This window comes from Ursus maritimus, unplaced genomic scaffold (genome assembly GCF_017311325.1).
Source record: "Ursus maritimus isolate PB19 unplaced genomic scaffold, ASM1731132v1 scaffold_14, whole genome shotgun sequence".
Lineage (NCBI taxonomy): Eukaryota > Metazoa > Chordata > Mammalia > Carnivora > Ursidae > Ursus > Ursus maritimus.
The window spans coordinates 66,726,090-66,746,071 of NW_024423786.1; the positions used below are offsets into that span (position 1 = coordinate 66,726,090).

The following is a 19,982-nucleotide window of genomic DNA, read 5'->3' on the forward strand; positions in this document are numbered from 1 at the left end:
TTACTCAGCAATCTTCTGAAAATTGACATATCAAATTACTCAGGTATATGTCCCATTATAAATTATTATATTGACATCCTGAATTATTAATCATTTTCCATTGAGTGTGGCCAATCACTTCCCCAAAGCCGTATCACTCTACCTCTTTGATACCACTAGGACTTTGATCGTTAACCAAAACATGCTCCTAGGACCCATCTCTCTTCTGAGAATAGATTCTTATTTCCAACAGCATGTGTTCTATCTTTTCAACAAATTTAAACCTATTCAAAACCAAGTCAGTATCTGTTACTTCACCCCTACTTCCACAGACATCTCCTCCGTCTCCATACCCTGTATCTCTCAATGACATCACCATTCTTCTTGACACTCAAAGTAGAAATTCAACTCTTCCTTCCTTCTCACACCCCGAGTTCAGACTCTGTTCCCCAAATATGTCTTCCCACCTCTATGCTTTTTCCCTCTCGCTCAGCCTCCATATGGCAGCCACAAGAATTATCATTCATAAATATATTCATTCATCCATTCAACAAACATTTACTGAATGCTTATTCAAGCACTACTCCCAGCTCATCTAGCTGCCAAATCTTAGCACTAACCTGATCCCTTCCCCAAAGACCAAACATATATATCCAACTGCCAACTCTACGTCATCATTTGTATGTCTAATAGGACCTCGAACTTGTCATGGTTCTAGCGTGACTCTCCACCTTACTCCCTAAAATGTTCGTCTCCAGGCTTTTCCATCTCAGAGAGAGGCACCATCGTTCACCAAATCACCCGATTCGAAAATGTCAAGTTTGTCTTTGATTCCTCTTGCTTCTTCACCTAGTGAATCCAGTTCATTATCTTCTCCCCACTCACACTCTGCCATTATGTAGCTTCTCTGCATCTTCAACCTAGTCCAAGATATTAACATCTATTCGTTGGACACTGGACACCTGCTCACTGGTCTCCCTGCTTCCACTCTTATGCCCTTATAACTCCTTCTCCACAGAAGACCCAGAGTGGTCATTTTAAAATATAATTCAGATTAAATCATTCCACTTCCAATACCCCAGTGGCTCCCCATTCCATTTGGGATGCAATGCAAATTCCTTACCTTGGCGTAGAAAGCTCTCCGTGATCTAGCCCCTGCCTATCCTTCTGGCCTTAGCCAGTTTCACTCCCCCACCACTCACTGCAAGGCCACACTGGCCTTCCTCCTCTTCTCAAGCCCACCAAGCTTGTTCCCATGTTAGCATCCTTCTCCACCCTCTCCCTCTGCCCCGGATGCACTTTTCCCTGATTCCCACGTGGGTCGCTCCTTCTGAAGAGTCAGAATCCAGACGAAAAGTGAACTCTTCAGGGAGGCCTTCCATGCCAACCTAGGGTAGCACCATCACTACCAAATCTCCTATTTTAATGCTGTGCATGGCACCATCTCTGACTGATGCATCCTATGATTCATTCATCTGTTTATTTTCTCCTAACCAACTAGAAGGTAGGTTCCATAAGAGCAGGGATCTCATTCATCGCGTTCTCTGTCCCCAGGCACTTAGATCAAAATCATTAGATAAATGAATGTTCCTACAATTGCCACAACAGTTGCCCCTGGAATTTCTAAGAATTTTTGGAAATCCAAACATCAGGCAGCTACGCACCCACGCAGGGGGCACAAAGGGAACCATGGACTAACTGACCTGACAATAGCTACTACTAGAGAATTCGATGGGCAAAGGTGGGACATCACCCTAATAAATATGACAAACAGATAAGGGCTCATGGGAAGAGCTGGGTTCAAGTCCTAGCACCATCACTTCCTGCTTCCAAGTGGGCAGTCCCTTTCCCTCTCTCTGAGCCTTAGGTTTTCCCCATCTATAAAAGGGGAATGATACACCTCCCTCGTAGGATTTTGGTAAAGATTAAACGAGACGCCGCATGCAAAGTGCTCAGAAGGAGCAGCATTTGGAGCCATAACCATCCAGCATTCAGGCATCATGAAGAGACCAAGGGAAACCTTATCTAATATGAAAAGTCCACAGGGCCTAAGTGTACCGAATTCCAATTCAAGCCCTACTCTGCTTTCCCTCCCAACGTGCTTGTGCATCCCTATCTGGCCCATTCCACGTTCTGTCCCCTCCGCTCCTACCAGACATGGTCAGGTCTCCCCTGCACGGGATGCCATATATGGGGTATCTTCCATCTGTGATGCTGGATGTAACTGCCTTTTCACAGACATGTTTTCTTCCCTCAGAATGATTATAAATCAGATGCACGTTCCCCCCAACAACCCCCCCCCACCCCACTGGTCTCCTTATCTCTCCTTCCAGGGCTGGTCTAGTGACACTTCCCTTGGGAGGCCGGCCAGCCCTGCAGGTGGGCTTACATGTGCATCCCTCTTGTACCTCAACAGTCAGGGCCACTTGTCCCACTGTCTGTTACTTAGCTGGTATACATCTCTCTCTCTTCCTACGTTGTGTTTCCTAAAGCTCAGAAGTAAGATCTTTAATATCCAGTCAACTCCCAGCCCACATATTGCCTACTTTGAAGACTATAGTCAAGATCCAAGGCCAGACTTGCTTACCTTCCTCTGATCTCTTCTTGTCCTCCCTTCTCCTATCTGGAAGCTCTTGCAAGTCTCTGGTGCAGTTCATTTACCTAGGTTTCTAGGGAAAATAGAAAGAGAAAGGTAAATTTGTAAAACCTAATATATTGTAACTAAGATGGGTAGTTTTGGTGGAAGTGGACACTTGAATGTATAGAAAACTGTTACCTACAGTTAAAAGACAATAGCAATTGCCAATCCCCCAGAGGTCAAGGAGGGAGGGGTCTCTTGAAATTGGGGAGAAATATTTAGTTACTGGTTTCAAATGAATCTTTCTAGGCACAAATATACACAAGTAGTATACAATTGAAACATCACTGCTATCCACATTGAAAATATGTGTGGGTAACATGCCAGGAAATTTTGAAGTTCTGACAAAAGGAGTTTTTGTTGAGTCAGAAGCCCAATTAAACAAAGAGGGCTGTAATGTGTCTCCTTGGCATGGAAGAGGGATGCATCGAATGCTTTTAAGATCTGGGAACAGACCCCTCACGGAGTGCGTTGTGCGGACATCCTCTGTCCAACGAAGGCCTGGCCTTTGAGATCTACCCTCGTGCAGCACTACAGGAAAACCAGCTCTGTCCTTGCTGTTCTTGTTGTGTTTCTGTGATATCATTGTGTATTTCAACATCTCAAGAGGGCAACTGATAAGAGAATTAGCCAAAGTTCCTAAAAAGGCAAAGCTGCATATTAAACAATTGTTTGCAGCAAAGCATGGCATAGAATGAAGAGCATGAGCTCAGGACAGTCCAGCTGCTGCTTAGCTGTGTGACCAGGAATAAGATACTTTGGCTTCCTAATCCCTGTGTTCTCATCTATAAAAGAGGGGCAGTACACAGAAACTATGCTTGGATGGCATGAGGATTTTCATCATAAGATAATTCATATAAAACATTGGGCCTATTGCAAGAGCCCACTGGTTGGATTGTGGTCATCACTACGCATGCAGGACTGTGATATTTTCCACAATGCTGAAGCAATGTGGTCCAGTTTTCAGGCTGGAGAAATTAACCAAATGGGTTTCTTCAAAAATGGACAATAAGCTGAAGATCAGGGAAGAGATTGGAGCAGTGAGAGGTCAGGAGATGGGCTCAGGGGCCCCTCCGACACAACTGCTGTCCCCACATCTCACCCATCCCACCCCACTTTTCGGGTACCAACAGCCCTGCTTATACCATCTGCTCACCAAAATGACACCTTCTGGAGATCATCCCTGAGCCCGGGCAGGTCTGAGACATCTGTGTCCACCTGCAGATGTGCGTGTGTTCACATGCACTCATACACACATAGCCCTGAGTAGAACACCCGTAGAGTCCCTGGGATGAGAAAGAGTCTATGAGCTGCACACACACACACACACACACACACACACACACACATGCACACACACATGTACACACATGCATACACAAACACTGTGTAACTCTCCAAAATCACTGGCCATGTCTACCATGTAAACTTCAGCTTCGACATCCCCTGTCCCAGCTGTGTTCTATTTCTCTTCTCAGGTCACTGCAGCCCTGGTCTAAAATGACTTAATGAGCAACCTGGGCCAAGAAGTCTCGCCAGATTCCCAGTAGGAATAATCTGGAGACTCAGGTATGCAAACAACTTTCAAAGGGACGCAGGGTGGAGCACAGAATTGGAGTCGGGAGAACTGGTTTTAAAATCCAGCTTCATTTCTTTATGTCCAATCTTGAGCAAGTTACTTCATCTTTCTGAACCTCAGTTTTCTCACTTCCAGGATGAGAAATAGCCTGCCCCATGGAAGTTAGGATGATGCAATTAATTCAGGCAAAAGTATTTCATGACCCATAAAGATCTTTCTAAGTCTGCTTTTGGGTAGAAGACAAAGAATCCTGAACTAATGGTATAATTTTTTTAAAGATTTTATTTATTTAATTGTCAGAAAGGGAGCCCACACAAAAGAGGGGGGAAAGGAAGGCAGAGGGAGAAGCAGGCTTCCGCTGAGCAAGGAGCCCGATTCGAGACTCAATCCCAGGACCCCGGGATCATGACCAGAGCCGAAGGCAGATGTTTAACTAACTGAGCCACCCAGGCGTCCCTAATGATATAAATTTTATTCTCTGGTTTATGCTCGTTTTGGTAACAAGAATACCAAATAACATTGGCCCCCAAGGTGAGCACTAGATGAAGGCAGCTGTGTTGTGGAGCTTTGTTCAGAAGTGACAAAGACCACAGAGAGGGGGCTGTCTTGGACTCATCTGCCTTCCTTGGAGTGAAGGGGGGATGGGATGGGAGAGTGTAGTTTAAGCGTATCTAGTTTAGAAGTTTAGAATCATTTGCCCCTGAGAAGTCCTCAGAAGGCTATGCCAGTGAAGGTACCCACCTCCTCTCCGGAGCAGTAAGAGTGAACACAAAGCTCTTTCCCCTCCGCCCCTCACAGCCACTGGCTTATCAGAACTACTGGGGTGGCAGGACCCACATTGAACAGACTCAACAGCAACTGGGCCCAAAGGCCTGTGGTAGGCAGCCTCCAAGATGGCCCCCAATGTTCCTGGTGTTCACATCCTCATGAAATCCCCTCTCCTTGAGTATGAGCTGCATCTAGCGACTCACTTCCAACAAACAGAATATGGGAAAATGGTGGAATGTCACTTCTGAGGTTAATTTACAAAAAACCGTGGCTTCTGTCTCGAGTGTGCTCTCTCTCTCATGCTCTCTCTTGTTCATTCTGAGGGAAGCCACTGCCATATTATGAACTGCACTGGAGAAGCCTTGTGGCCAACAGCCAATAAGGAAGTGAGGCCCTTAGTTCAACAGCCTGTGAGAAACTTAACATCGCCAATAACCACGTGAGTGTGATTGGAAGCGGATCCTTCCCAGTTAAGCCTTCAGATGGGACCACAGCCCCAGCCAAAGCCATGACTGCACCCTCATGGAGAGACCTTGACACAGAGGCACACAGATACGTCATGCCCAGATTCTAGACCAACAGAAACTGTGAGATAACAGATGTTTGTTTGAAGCAACTGAGTCTTGGGGAAATTTGTTACACGGCAAGAGATAACTGATACAAGGCCCCTACCAGATGAAGCCCCTGAGACTAACATGGAAGACAGCTTCCTACCCTGCCAGCAGTGGGAGTGATATCACTGCATCGTCCCACTCCCATCTCTACGGGACCATGCGATTTCTACTGGAAGAAGGGAATTTATCTAAGTGAAGAATTTTTAGTTTAAAGTACAGAAATAAGGCCATCCTGTAAAAGTCAATTTTGATAAGGCTACTGATGACATAGCAGACATAATGATGTGGCCAGATGGTCAGGGATGGACTAAGGGATGGAGTAGGGTGTGAAGGGGGTCTCAGAGGCGGTGCTGGGGCGCTTGCCTTGCATAGCACTTGAGAGATATAGGAAGCTGAAAATTGTAGAGATTTCTTCTTAAGACCAGGTAAAAAGGTCCTTGGCATAAATATGGCTTTGTGAAAGCAACCAGATCAAAAGGTCAGGTTCTATCGTGGAACGATTTTATCCAAGGCCACCACATAAATACTCTTTGGGCTTCACCTCGGTCCTGAAGATAGGAGGATTGCCACCAATTTTTCTCTCCTGCTTGTGCATGACACACTCACGTGCGTACACACACACACATATAAAAGGGATTCAGGAGCAGGTTTCCTGGGTCCAAAAGCACAAGGTCTAAAATGCTGCCAATTTCAAGGCCACCGTCTGCCCTACGCCGTACTTGGATTTGGGCTGTTCCAATTCAACAGGCTGAAAGGCACCTGTCCAGAGGCCGGAGCTTCACCAATACTCTACGGAGAGCAAGTCCTTGTGGGGTCCCATGAGAGTTCTCCCTGCATCAGCTCAGAACACAAGAATGAAGACAGTGTTTATTGCGGCCGGTGGAAAGGAAGAGCACCTTTATCTTTGCATGGATCCCGTTAGTTTCCTGAAGCAGTCTATCTTTCAAACCATTGACTTATCAACACTTAATGAAGAATGTCTCCCACGGCCGCATGTGGTTGTGTGGTCTCCTTCCTAAGCAATAAGTAATAGCGGTAGTTACAAGTCGCCACAATCCCCAACCCTTGTGGTTCGGAGAGATCCATTCAGCTCTGTTGGGGACAGTTCCTTCCAGCCCAACTTTCTAGCCCTCACGTCTCTAGGTCTCTCTGTGCCTCAGTTTCCCCCTGTGTAAAATTAAGGATTTGGGTGTCCCATCTCCGGTCCAGCTCTGTCCTCCCCCGTATCTCTGAAACCTACTCATACCGCAGGCCCCAGAAACCGGATTGCACTCCGGTTTCCCAATATCCCACCAAATGAATTCCTTATGAGCTCTACTTCTGGGTTTATACTAACAGAGAGAACACTGCAGTCCTGACCTTCAAAATTCAGCTTGTTCTCACTCCCTGCTGTGTTTCGAAAAAGAAAAGCTAACTTTTGCCCTCTAGGGTGGGAAATGTGAAAGGCACAAGCCCAGGGCTCGGAGTTGGGACCACAACAAACCCCTCCAGGCGCACAGCCCACGGAGCCGGCGCTGAAAGTCTTTCCATCCACCGAGTGGAAACTCAAAACGCAGAAGGTGCCCAGACGGACCCTGCTTTTGCTCCCCTGCCAACCGCCGTAAACCTGTTTCTGTCCCGTTCCAGTTGCAACATGGAGCCAGAAATCTGGAAGAATTTAACACCCAGTCGGTTCAGACACAGGAAAACATTGTTCAAAGCAAACGCTGGAATCCCTCCCTCATCATCCAGGAATGTAGAGCCAGCAGGATTGAGATCAGCAGCTTCTCAGAAAAGCCATCGCTATGCTGCTCAGCTTGGGGCTGTGGCCCAGGAGGGCCAGGAGGGGCTCTGGAGCTGTTTTCTGACTGAGACAATGGTCAAGGCTGGGAGGTCAGCACGCGGAGCCTCTCCCCGCCTGGGCAAACATGGGCAGTGCTGCCCGCAGCCTCCAGCCGCAGAACTGGCCACTTCCCTGCTGGACCCAGCCTGCGTGCAAAGGCCCTGTCCTGTCCCTGAACTTGGGAGAGGCTCAGGAGGCAAAGTGCCCTTGGAAACTGAGGGGGGCTCGGGATGCTCTGGGATTTTCCATTTCCTTGGCCGGTGGCGGGCTGTGAAAGGGGCACTTTTCCTCGAGGAAGAAAGAAGGCTCTGTGTGCCGGGCGAGGGTGCAGTGCCTCTAACCAGAAGACGTGTGTGCTCCATGGGATGTGGCCACCAGTGTTCACCCCGCTTGGACTGAGACTTAACTAGTTCCATCTCTCGGAAGCCCCGTGCCAGGTCCCCACCCCATCTCCTCTGGCCCTGGAGAGCGGAGAGGAAGGACTGGCTTCACCCAGGGGCTACATAATGGGTCCAAGAAAGACATTACACATTAAATCATTTGTGTCACTGTGTCCCTCTGCCTCAAATTCTGCCTAAGCTCCACCCATGTTGATGAAGGCTGGAACCGAGTTGTTAAAAGTTTTCTTAACAATCAATATGTAGGACAGAACCTGCAAGTTAGGAACGGTTCAAGGAGAACAACGCGGAGAGCCCTACATGGTGACTTGGCCACCGGAAGCTCTGAGAAGAATCATGGTGGGGCTGCTGGGGGAGTTTAGGGCAGCAACAAATCACGTGACAGCTTGTCTGTCCTTGACCGTGACCATGGCACTCACCCCATTTCTCAGCTCCCAGGGATCCACAGAAAGGGTATTTAAATGCCTCACTTAATACAGATTGAGTTCCTCCTACTGAACCAGGTGAACAAGAGGGACGCCATCCCCGCTTTCAGGGAGCATATAATCCAGACCAGAGGTTGGGAAGGGCGGTCCTGGGACCACAGCAGCAGTGGCCATGGTGGCATCACCTGGAAGCTGGCGAGCAATGCAATTTCTCCGGCCCTACCCTGGCCAACTCCGTCAGAAACTGTGGGGCGGTGTCCAGCCTCCTGTATCCTAATGAGCCCTCCGCTGATGTGCTCAGAAGTGTGAGAGTCACTGATCTGATCTGTCACCACTTTACTGGGTAATAGGGAAAAGATTAATTTAAAAGGTTAATGGTCTGCTTCTGGAAAGGCTTAGAAATGGTTAATATGCTCCTAGATTCAAAACAGCTGTGCCAAACTGTGGTGTCACTGGAAATTTTCGATTCCAGTTTCAGAAACACTTTTCCACGTCAGTTTGGTCACTGGTGGGTCCTAAAAGTTTATTCTGAAGGAGAGGCGAGAGCTGTCTCTCCACTGGTGAGCGATGAAGCAGGTGGGATCTGTCACCCCAGCTTTGGGGAAGGCTGTTTGCTCTGTTGTCTTTGGGGCTCCCCACTCAGCTAATGCATATTGGCCATCAGGGAGAGGACACAACCAGACTTCCTAATTGAGTTGATTTTTAAATAAAGTGACCAACTGAAGTTAAATTTTGTTCATCCATTCAGCAAATCACTTCCATGTTGCCAAACTCAATCATCTACTTTGCATTTAGTACCGAACTTGTCTGACCTATTGATAACAATGGATCCCACTGGCCACTCTCAAACTTCCTCTCCTCTCTCCTGGTTTCACGGCCCCACTGCCCGCTGTTTCAGGCTCCTTGCAGCTCCCGTTCCTCTGCTCTACCTTTATTTTTTTTTTTAAAGATTTTATTTATTTATTTGACAGAGAGAGATACAGCCAGCGAGAGAGGGAACACAAGCAGGGGGAGCGGGAGAGGAAGAAGCAGGCTCCTAGCAGAGCAGCCTGATGTGGGGCTCGATCCCAGAACGCTGGGATCACGCCCTGAGCCGAAGGCAGACGCTTAACGACTGCGCCACCCAGACACCCCTCTCTGCTCTACCTTTAAACGCGATAGAGAGCCCGGTGCTCTGTCCTGGGTTCCCTTCTCTTCCCCATCTGCGCCTCCTGGTCTAATACCATCACTCTGCCTCGACTCCCACATGTGTGTCTCCAGGCTTCCCTGAGCTCTTCCCTCAACTCCAGGCTCATATATAGAACCCCCTGCCAGACATCAATTCTCGGATGTTTTTGGGGTGCCTCTGAACTACCCTGTTCAACACTGAGGTCTACACACACACACACACACACACACCAAGACCTGCTCCTCCCCGGTCTTCCCCATTTTATCAAACAGCATCACGGACAAACCTTTTGCCAGAAAACTAGGGAGTCTTTTTCCCCTCCCCTTCATCCTTAAGATCCGACGTATCATCAAGTCATGTCAACTCAGCCTGTAGAAATATCCTGAATCCATTGCTTTGTCTCCATGTTATCATGATGACAACTAATAATAATAATAATAATTCACAGGGCGCCTGGGTGGCACAGCGGTTAAGCGTCTGCCTTCGGCTCAGGGCATGATCCCAGCGTTCTGGGATCGAGCCCCACATCAGGCTCCTCTGCTATGAGCCTGCTTCTTCCTCTCCCACTCCCCCTGCTTGTGTTCCCTCTTTCGCTGCCTGTCTCTATCTCTGTCAAATAAATAAATAAAATCTTTAAAATAATAATAATAATAATAATTCACAGCATGGTGCCAGGTTTTCCATGTATTAACTCACTAAGCCTTCCCAACAAACCCAGGAGTTAAGTGCTACTGTGATAGCCTCTTACAGAGGGAAAAATGGAGGCACAGAGAGGTTCAGTGAATTGCTCAAAGCTATACGTCTTGTGGTGGACCCAGGATTTGGACATGGACACCAGGGTCCATGTGATTAAACATTGGCAGTGCTGCCTCCATATCCACCAGGATACTCACGCGGCCTCCAAACTGGCCTCCATGCTTCTATTCCTGTCTCCATACAATTTATACACACAGCAGCCACAGTGGTCTTTCTAAAACACGCACCAGTATTCACATCCCTCCTGGAGGGTTTCCACATAGCCCTTGGAATGAAATACAAACTCCTGTGAAGTTTGCCTCTCTCCCTTGCCATTCCAATCACATGGCCCTTCCCTCTGTCCTCAAACTCACCAAATTGCAACCATTCCCTCCACCTGCAAGGTCCTCCCTACGGGTTTTCCCATAGCTGGCTTCTGATCATTGTAGACCTTAGCTCAGTGGTAGCTTCTCAGAAAGGCTCTCCCTAGCTTTCGATCTAAACTAGCCCCTCCACCCATCTCCAAGACATCACCTTATTTTGTTTTCATTATAGCAATTATCACCATCTGAAATTATCTAAAGTTTGTTTGCAATGAATTTTCTGCCTGCCCTATTAGAATTTCAGTTCCATGGGACAAAAGAGCTTGTCTGTCTTTTCCCACATATATCCCGGGACCTGAAAGCGTATAAACACTCACTGAGAAAGGTGAATACAGCAGATTCCTGCCCATCTGGGTGCCATGATCTGCAATCCCACTACAGTACGAGGGGGTTTACGACAAAAGAAGACACAGGTGTCATGAGAACATCAGGGGTGATTTCTCACCCAGACTACGAAGGTCAGGATGACATCTGGGGACAGAACTGACTTCATTTCATTTCAACAAAGTTATTCTGGGACCAGACCTGCCAGTTATGTCGATGAGTGAGATCAGTGGTCTACTTTCTTGGTGCCAGACTCACCTAGAGAGCCTAGTAAGACCCAGACTGTTGGGTGCCAGCCCCAGGGTTTCTGCAGAATTTGCAAATCCAACAAGTTTCCAGGTGAAGCTGGTGTTGCCAACTGGGGGGAAAGATTATGAAAATCTAAACCAAGTTAATGACAGGGAGAACAAGCATCAGGGACAGAACATGGCCCCAGCTAAGTGTAGGGCTGAAGGAACGAGAGGGGTCTAGAAGGATACTCGGGTCTCTGAGTTGGGGGGTGGACATAAGCAACAGGGGGGAGAGAAGGCTTGGGGAAAGTCTGCTTCATTTCACTTGGGGCATTATAGAAAAGGCAGGTAGTCATGCCTGCTGAGCAATTGTCTGTATGAACCTGTATCCAAGAAAATGCCCATGGTTATAGATATACAGATTTGGTAAAAAGATGAGGCCAAAGAACTGAACCATGAAAAAAAATCAATATTTAAGGAATGGGAGGACAGAAGAGCCCATGAGGAGACTGGGCAGAGACCCCAGAGAGGAGGAAGAAGAACTGAGGGAGTAGGCAAGAAGCCAAGAGAAGGTATCTGCAAGGAGACTGTGGTATAATTTTTTTTAAATGTTCTTTGTTCATTCCTGGCTCAAAGCTCCTAAAACCTTTGGAACCTATTGCCTCTTGTATGCTCATGAGCTGACTCATGGGGGAGCTCTAGAGAGCGTCAGGATGGTGGCTGGTGACCAGAAACACTGACCAGGTAATTAGAGGGTTAGAACTTTCAGCCCCACGCCAACCTCCAACCTCCGTGAAAGGGAGAAGGGCTGGCCATCAAGTTCAATCACCAGTGGCCATTGATCTAATCAATCGTGGCTACAAAATGAAATCTCTATGAAAATCCCTAAGTGATGGCATTCAGAGAGCTTCTATGTGCTGGGAAGGTGATGTGCCTGAAACAGGTATGGAAGCTCTGGGCCACCAGCACCCCCATCTCTTCCATGTGGCGGTTCCTGACTATATCCTATTTAATAGGGGAAATATAAGTAAAGCGTTTTCTTGAGTTCTATGAGTCATCCTGGCAAATTATCCACCCAGATGCAGTTGTGGGAAACCCCAAATGTAGAGCCAGTTAGCCCGATGTACAGGTGGTCCCTGGGACTTGAAACTGGCATCTGAAATGGGGCAGTCCATTAAGGTTGACACTAGGAACGCACCTATGAGAGCGATTCCATAAAATGACAGGGTAAAAGCCAGCATTGGGGGAGCTATGGCGTTAAGTGGGAAAGAGGGGATCGAGGATAAGGAATGCGATGACAAATCACAAATGGAGACTCAGGCGTGCCAGCACTGCCCCAAGATGACACGTGCTTCCTTTCATTCATTCCTTACCGTGAACCTATGAGACAGCATCACCGCTCTGCAGAGAGAGAAACAGCCTCGGAAAAATCAAGCAATTTTCTCAATGTCCTACATCAAGTAAATGATGGGATTAGAATTCAAAACCAATGGAGGGCCTGGCTGGCTCAGTTGGTAAAGCACGTGACTCTCGAGCTCAGGGTCGTGAGTTCAAGCCCCACAATGGGCATAGAGCCTATTTTAAATAAATTAATTAATTTTTTTAGAAAAAGAATTCAAAACCGAGTCAGTCAGATTCTAAAACCAGTGTTCTCGGGGCACCTGGGTGGCTCAGTCGTTGAGCGTCTGCCTTCGGCTCAGGGCGTGATCCCGGCGTTATGGGATCGAGCCCCACATCAGGCTCCTCCGCTGGGAGCCTGCTTCTTCCTCTCCCACTCCCCCTGCTTGTGTTCCCTCTCTCGCTGGCTGTCTCTCTGTCACATAAATAAATAAAATCTTTAAAAAAAAATGTCTAAAGAGATACTGTGTACAACTGTTTCAAAGATATCAAAGTCAGAAATAAATCTAACAAAAGATGTGCGAGTCCTCTCTACGGAAAATTATACCTTATTGAAAAACCATGTTTAAACATCTATGTAAGTGAAAGGAGGGACCATGTTCCTTGTAAAGAATGTCAATTCTCTTAAAGTTGGGTCGTAGATTTAATGTAATCTCAATCAGAATCCCGACAGGATTGTTTGTAGAAACTGACACGCTGATTTCAAAGTCTATTTCGATGTAGAACGAGCTAAGAATAGTGAAGGTAACCTTGAAGGTGAATAAACTTGAGGAATGTGTGATGCTGGGTTTCAAAACTTATAAAGCCCAAATAATTAAGACAGTGTAGAAATGCATTGTCTGCGGTGTGCAACACTGGATAAATAGACAATTGCATAGAACAGAAAGCTCAGAAAAGACCTACCTAATGGCTCCGCACACCTGTGAGTGAAGGATGGTATTTTCATTAAATGGTGCTAGATCACTTGATGTCCACCTGGAAAAATATTACCTTCTCGTGATACCCAAAAACTCAAGTCCAGGTAGGACGTACCTCTACCTGTTAGAAGTAAAACAATAAAGCTTCTAGAAGATAACAGAGGAAAATATCTTCATGCCCTCCGGGTACAAATAGATTTCTTAAAGTTGAGAATTTCTGTTCACTGGAAGACATCATTAAGAGAATGAAAACACAAGCCTGTCTGAGAAGACTGTGGTCCTCCATATAACCAAAAAGGGCTTGTATGTAGAATATATTTTTTAAAATTTTTAGGGGTGCCTGGCTGCCTCAGTTGGTGGAGCATGGGACTCTTGGTCTCGGGGTTGTGAGTTCGAAGCCCACATGGGGTGTCGAGAATGCTTAAAAACAAAATCTTAAAAAGATAAAAATAGGGGCGCCTGGGTAGCGCAGTCATTAAGTTTTGTGTCGTTAAGTTTTGTGTCGTTAAGCGTCTGCCTTCAGCTCAGGGCGTGATCCCGGCGTTCTGGGATCGAGCCCCACATCGGGCTCCTCTGCTGGGAGCCTGCTTCTTCCTCTCCCACTCCCCTGCTGTGTTCCCTCTCTCGCTGGCTGTCTCTCTGTCACATAAATAAATAAAATCTTTTTTAAAAAAAGATAAAAATAAAAATAAAATGTAAGCCCTATAATCCATAAGAAAAAAAAACAAAAAACAAAAAATTAGCGGAGAAACTTGAATAGTATCATCACAAAAGACAATAGGCAAATGAGGGTAGAAACAAACAAAGGAGGGTAGAAATGGGGCAAAAGTTGCTAAAGGAGGGATGAGGTGGGGTGAGTGTGGGGAGCCGTGTGTGCGCACCTGTGAACGAGTCTCTGTGGCATCAGTGAGAAGACCCATACTGCAGGATGGGGACACAAGAGGGTACAGAGGATCAGGTTTCACGGGTGGAAACACAAGGGGGCAGTGCGTGCGGGGGGGCTGGGTCTTCATGACTGAGTATGAGTAAAATAATGGATCATTAGGCCAGAGAACGCATTAGCAAAAGAACACGGCCTGGAAATGTAAAGCAGGTGGCTTGCACCGATCAAAGGAGGCCTGGCCATCAGCCAGCGACTTGTAGGCTATAATTAGCCAATTGGCCTTTGTCTCCTTAAGGCCAAAAGTAAGCCTCTAAAACCAAAAACAAAATCATTCTTTCCCATGTTCCTAAAAACCTTAAAAATTATAAAGGTAAAATACACATTTATTTTAGAGGTACACAATGAAAATTGAAAATCAAAGTAGGCCAAGTGTTTCTCAGGCTGCAGGCCCAACCTGCTGCACATTCCTGACATCTGGCCTCAACTAGGCACTCACTGTCACTTGGCAAACCTCTTCTTCCTTTCCCATTGATTCTACAAGTCCCGCCCTCTGTGGAGCCATGGCTCCATGGCCCATCTCCTCTCTCTGCAGTGGAGTCCCCACTGTGCCGTTTGTGGTAGGCCATGGACGTGAAGTTGGTCCATTCCAACTTAAAATACCTCCTCCCAGACACCCTCGTCGGAGCCTGTCCTACCTGCCTGTCTGTCCTGTCATCAGAGATATGGCGGCCTGGGGGTGACTAGGACTGGGAAAGTCCCGTGAGGTCCTGGGGAAGCAACAGGACTAGGAGCCAGCCCGGGGCCAGTAGCTGGTACAAAAGTCTGAGCGGAGACACACAGTCTGGCTGAAGTTTGAACCGCAAAGGACCAAGTCAGGAGCCAGCAAAGTGATGTTAGGAGGTCAAGCGGGCAATAGGATCAGAGTCATACAGGAGCCAGGGACCAGGGACCCCAAGCCATGTAGGACTCTGGCATGGGAGTTCAGAGCTTGAACACTGGTGACCGGTGGTGTTAGGGTCCAGCCCTGGACCTGGCTAGCCAGCAGTATGAACTTGACCTGGTTACTGACCTCTCTTGCCCTCATATTTCTCCGGCGAAGTGGGAATTGGATAGACCTAAGGATGGGGACGGGCATGGGGTTGGGGTTAGGGATGGGGACAGGCACAGAGTGGGAGATGGCATGGGGAACAGAGATGGGGATGGGCCTAGGAAGGGGTTCAGACCCCTGAGCCAGGCAAGCCTTCAGAGGTGAGACATGGATACATGTATGTCCTCAAAGACCCTGAGCCTGTCGAGGACCGAGCCCAGCTGTTAGCACGAGTGAGACGAGGAAATGAACTTGCCCGTGTACACAAGCAATACCATGGACCTCACTGAGTGTTTGCTGCCTTTTCAAAGCTCACTTCTGCCCAGCCCTTTGCAGGTCGGAGCTCATTCCTGGTAGTGACAGCACAAGATGCTGGGGCTGTTCGCCACCTCCGGGCTTGGTAGCAAGTCCTGGGAACAGAGCAGTGGGTGGGGACATCTGTCTCTCCTCCCGCCTCTGGTCCCCACCCTCCTCAGCCTCTCCCATCCAGCCTCACTCCCAGCCTCCCCACCAGAGTTTTCCAAGTGTCCCTCTCCTCTGCTCCTCCCCTTCTGCGTTCAAACATCCCCCCAGATCCCCGCCTCTAAAAAATTCTTCCCTTGACCCCAAGCTTCCCTGACTTCTATTTTTCTCCTTTTCTCAGTCAAAATTCCCCAGGGAGTGGCCTGTACCAGCCGCGCTGCACTTTTCCTCGCTCCCCAAGGCCCTGCAGCCTGGTGTCCTTCGTCACAGCTCGGTGACAGCCACTGGGCAGGAAGGAGCTAGTGGGGTGACCCGTAAGCAGAAAGCACAGTGATCGGGGACTCCAGAAAGGGGGGGGGGGGCGGGCATCTGCACACAGGCACACACATGCGCACACACAGACATACGCACACATACACACGTGCACACAGAGGAACACACGTATACAGAGACACACACAGGGACACAAATACAAAACCAAATGCATTCACACATACTGAGACACACAGACACACACACAAACACACACACCAACATACAATCATACTCACAGGCACACAGACACACAGACACACACTGAGTCACTGATTCCAATATGGCACCCAAGGGGCTTTCGCTTGGACTAGAAGGAACGAGGAGGGAAGCCCAGGGTCATCCGTGGCTCAGCCTGGGCACTCCAGACCCCTAACGGTGGCAGCAGCAAGAGGGCCAAGAAGGCTGCTAGAATGGCTACACCCAGACCAGGGCTTTGTGGGGCCAGAACGTTGTACGGCCTGGGGAGGAAGCCACCATTGTGTCCTGCACGAGTCCCAGCTGCAAGCACTTGGAAGACATCCCTGAACTAACGTCCACTAAAACAGAGGGAGGGAAGTGCTCTCAAGTCTGAATTTGAACCCAAGAACTCTGGCTTCCCAAGTCCTTGCCTCTCTGCTGCTCTCAGACTGACCCAGGGTAGCTCACACAGGTGCAGAACCAGGGCGGCCATCGCAGAGTGGCCAATGGGGCTGCAGCCACCAGAAACATCACCATGGGGGCCCCAAAGAGGCACCTGTTCTCCTCACTACCCCGTCTACACCGCAGTACTTGCATTGATCGTAAGGTCTCTGAGTGTTATTTTTTTTAAAGATTTTATTAATTTATTTGAGAGAGTGAGACAAGAAAGGACATGAGCAGGGGCAGAGGGAGAGAGAGAGGAAGAAGCAGACTCCCCTGCTGAGCAGGGAGCCCGATGCCGGGCTCGATCCCAGAACCCCAGGATCACGACCTGAGCCGAAGGCAGACGCTTAACCGACGGAGCCACCCAGATGCCCCCTGAACATTATTTTTATTTAATGTCACCTTTTATACCCTGTTCTTATTTTTAAATAAGCAACTTGAATATTCATAATTTTTTTTAATCCATGGTTCACTTGGCTGTTGATCTTTTCCCCTATAGGTTTCTATAGGTTCTTAACAATGACGGCATTTTCCAAACCTCACTTAATATTCTCTTGGTGCCGAGCTCTGTCCAGAGGCCGTGCGTCTCTGGGGGGACGGGACGCATGATCCCTCCCGCCCACCGCCCAGGAGGAAACATGGGTATATCGTGTAAGTGTGTGTTTTTTGTTTTGTTTTCCTGTTTAAGTAGATTTGTCATCCTGACAGCGGAGTAGAGTCACCTGACTGGCTTTTTTTAAAACGTACCCACGCCCGAGCCCTCTGCAAACAGTTCATCAGGATCCGGATGGTGGGGCTTGGACGTCAGTCTGTTTGACCAAGTCCCCAGGGGGTGTGCGGCCAGAATTGGGAGCCGCTCAGGGAAAAGACTGTCTGACACCCCGAGAATCCTCAAACAAGCAGAAGGCTCCCGTGAAGGACCTGCCCTCCTGGGTGCGTGCTTTTTCGCTGTCACCCTGGATGTTCCCCATCGGAGACACCTGCTGTGGCCCGCAGACTCTTACCTGACAGGTCTCCATGTTTCCCCATGCCTCCTCCAGTTCCCTGGTGCTTCTCCTGCCCGGTGCTTATATTTTGTCTGCAAATGGCCCCCTAGTCCTCGATCCCACCTCCCCGTTGGTCTTCTCACTGCGGCCAGCCATCCTCTCTCTGCCACCCTCTCAGGCGGTCCAGGAGCCTGACGTCAGGGTAAATGGGGGCATTGTGACATCAGCAGTCACCATGCTCCCCACCCATGAATCTTCTGTCCTTGTTCTCTCCCTCCTTGGTGAGCCACACGGTCCTCAAACCCCGGAGCTGGAACCATCCTTCCCTCCCCCTCAGCGAAACGCTTACTATGATCTCATTTGGGATCTCTGATGGCAGAGGAGCAAACGAGACCTGGATTTTCTTCACTTTAACACACATTTATTCTGTACCACACCTGGCCAGGTACAGAGATGGATGAGACTGGTGGTCAACTTCCTCGGTGCCAGAATCATCTAGAGAGCTTATTAGGACACATATTGGTCCCAGCCTGGAGTTTCTGATTCCGTACCTGAAGGGTGGAGCCCAAGAATTCACCTCTCTGGCAAGGTCCTTACAGCATTCTTCTGAAACAGAATGCTCTTTGGATGACCAGGAGAGAGAACTGCTGTCACCAAGAAGCTGTTTGGAAGCAGCCCCCTCCCCCTCCACTCCAGTGACCGGTCCACATGTGCAATGGGGCGTGCGTGCAGCTTCTAACCTCACCTGTGACCCCCAACTCTGAAAGATCCTCCAAGATTCAAGGAGGACAGGCAGAGAACCAGCTGGGAAACATGGCGGCATCACTGCAGGTGTGAACTTGGGACAGCGCCCCAGAGCCAGGCTGTACTGGTCTGTTACAGAGTCATCTGGCCCTACTGGTCTTTGACATGTATCCTCTCTGCCCATTACATGAGCACACCCTCGCTGACTGCCCAGGAACCAAAGCCCCACTCAGACCCTTCCTTGTCACCTTGCTTTGTCCTGGCCAGCCTCCCTTCTCTCCAGACATCAGGTCTTTGCATCCATTCCCACCCCATAACTCCCACGCGGGTGGGGCTGTGGCTCCAGCCTCCCCCCAGACGTCACAGAGGATACTCCAAACAAGGATGGAGCATCCCTAGCTGTTCGGAGATGCCCTAGGGCCTGCATGAGCAAGAAAGGAAATGAGGTCTAAGAAAGTTCCATCCTGTCTCCTGGCAAGTCTGGGGAAGACTGTGGACATCTTTGTATGCAAAGGTCAAGGGCAGGGATAGGTTTGGAGTGCGGGGGATGGCAAGTGACCTACCCCTAGGTTTCACAAGAGCCTCCAAATATGAAACCTTTAAAGCCTTTCGCAGCTCAGAGGGGTTGTTTGAGCTGCTTGTGGGCCTAGCACCGCAGATAACAGGGGCTGGGGCCCAGCTGGGAGCCAGAGCCCTGGACCAATCAGTGAAAGAACCAGAGTGACACTGAGGAGTGACATCAGCCCCGCCCCCTGGAAGCACAAAGACGGTGCTTCAGGAAGCCGTGATGCTCATTGCATCCATGTCTATGTTGTTCATGGCGAAACTCCAAGTCTCGGGAAGAAAATCTATAGCCCGAGTTATTTTCCTCCCACAGCACTGGCCTGGCCTTTGTTGGCTTTAGGGAGGTGCATTTTTCCCTCCTCTGTGGGCAGCAAATTCCCCACGAGTCAGCATGATGGGTCTCTGGGCTCACCCACCGGCTTCCATTGGCTGTGAGAGGGACAAGCCAAGCGAGTGGCCATACATGCCTCGGTGCCTCCCTGGTGCTCATTGGCCCGGAGACGCCCATAGGCTGCCAAGGTCCCTCAGTGTACCAGACCAGTTTTCGCTCAGTGCAGAGTGAGTTGAGGCACCCAGGGGGTTCAAGAGCTGGCTCTTGGTCACCTGTGCATGCACCCTGTGCCAAGGACTATTCTCAACTTCTCACGCACTAACCGATCCAATGTTCAAAATCTGCGACACGGACCTAACGTGTAGGTGCTACTATTTTAATCCCCGTTTCACAAATGAAGAAACTGAGGCACAGAGAAGTCAAGCGAGCAGCCCACAGATACATTGTTCTTCAGTAGAAGAATCAGACGTGCCAACCTCAGCAAGTATGCCATTAAGGACGGAAAATCAGGGGCGCCTGCGTGGCTCAGTGTGTTGCGTGTTTGACTCTTGGTTTTGTCTCAGGTCATGATCTCGGGGTTGTGAGATCGAGCCCCACATTCAATACTTTGG

At 48.8% G+C, this 19,982-nt stretch overlaps 1 protein-coding gene across 2 annotated transcripts in view; it reads right to left on the bottom strand.

The window, feature by feature from the left end:
* The window catches only part of CDRT4 (CMT1A duplicated region transcript 4), a 38,295-nt gene that overhangs the window by 12,368 nt on the left and 5,945 nt on the right, over positions 1-19,982 (bottom strand). For both annotated transcript variants that reach the window (XM_040630062.1, XM_040630061.1), the window contains exon 2: positions 2,567-2,648. In XM_040630062.1, the coding sequence (XP_040485996.1) occupies positions 2,567-2,636 (70 nt within the window). In that variant the 5' untranslated portion in view covers positions 2,637-2,648. The remainder of the gene's footprint in view (positions 1-2,566; positions 2,649-19,982) is intronic.